Source organism: Morus notabilis, unplaced genomic scaffold (genome assembly GCF_000414095.1).
Source record: "Morus notabilis unplaced genomic scaffold, ASM41409v2 C11303073, whole genome shotgun sequence".
Lineage (NCBI taxonomy): Eukaryota > Viridiplantae > Streptophyta > Magnoliopsida > Rosales > Moraceae > Morus > Morus notabilis.
Genome location: NW_010384699.1, coordinates 1 through 747, shown reverse-complemented (window position 1 = coordinate 747; position 747 = coordinate 1). Strand labels below are relative to the sequence as shown.

At 53.9% G+C, this 747-nt stretch overlaps 1 protein-coding gene across 1 annotated transcript; it reads left to right on the top strand.

Annotated features, from left to right (window-relative positions):
- Positions 1-4: 4 nt before the first annotated feature.
- LOC112094862 lies at positions 5-698 on the top strand (the record flags this gene model as incomplete). The annotated part of the gene is made up of 1 exon (XM_024176572.1): positions 5-698. A coding segment is annotated over one exon (654 nt), but the record flags the coding sequence as incomplete, so codon positions are not given.
- Positions 699-747: the final 49 nt, after the last annotated feature.

The following is a 747-nucleotide window of genomic DNA, read 5'->3' as shown; positions in this document are numbered from 1 at the left end:
CCACAACCACCACCCCCACAACCACAGGCCGCCACACCGGCCCACGGGCCGCACCAACCTGGCCTCATGCGTGGTGGCCTTAATCTTCCTAATATTCGTCGTCATCGTCATCCTCATCGTCTACTTCACCGTCTTCAAGCCCAAGGACCCCAAGATCGCCGTCAACTCCGTCCAGCTCCCCTCCTTCTCCGTTTCTAACGGCTCCGTCAACTTCACCTTCTCCCAATACGTCGCCGTTCGCAACCCCAACCGCGCCGTCTTCACCCACTACGACAGCTCCCTCCAGCTCCTCTATTCCGGTAATGAAGTCGGATTCATGTTCATACCCGCCGGGAAAATCGATTCGGGTCGGACCCAGTACATGGCCGCCACTTTCGCCGTCCAATCCTTCCCATTATCCGACCAGGTTCAGAACGTTCCCGGAATCGGAGTCGGAATGGTGAGCGGTGACCCGGGAGTTGCGGGGATGGGCCCGGGGATCGGGTTCGGGTTCGGACGGCAGCCTCGGGCCGGGCCGACGATGGAGATAGAGTCGAGGATTGAGATGGCGGGTCGGGTCAGGATGTTACATTTCTTCACTCATCATGTGGAGGCCAAAGCTGGGTGTAAGGTTGTCATTGCTGTGAGTGATGGATCCGTGCTCGGGTTTCATTGCTAGTTGTTACTTGTTTGTTAAGTGTAGGATTTTTTTTTTTTAATTGAGGACTTGATTAAGTGTAAAAATTTAGGTTTTTTTTTTTTTTTTTT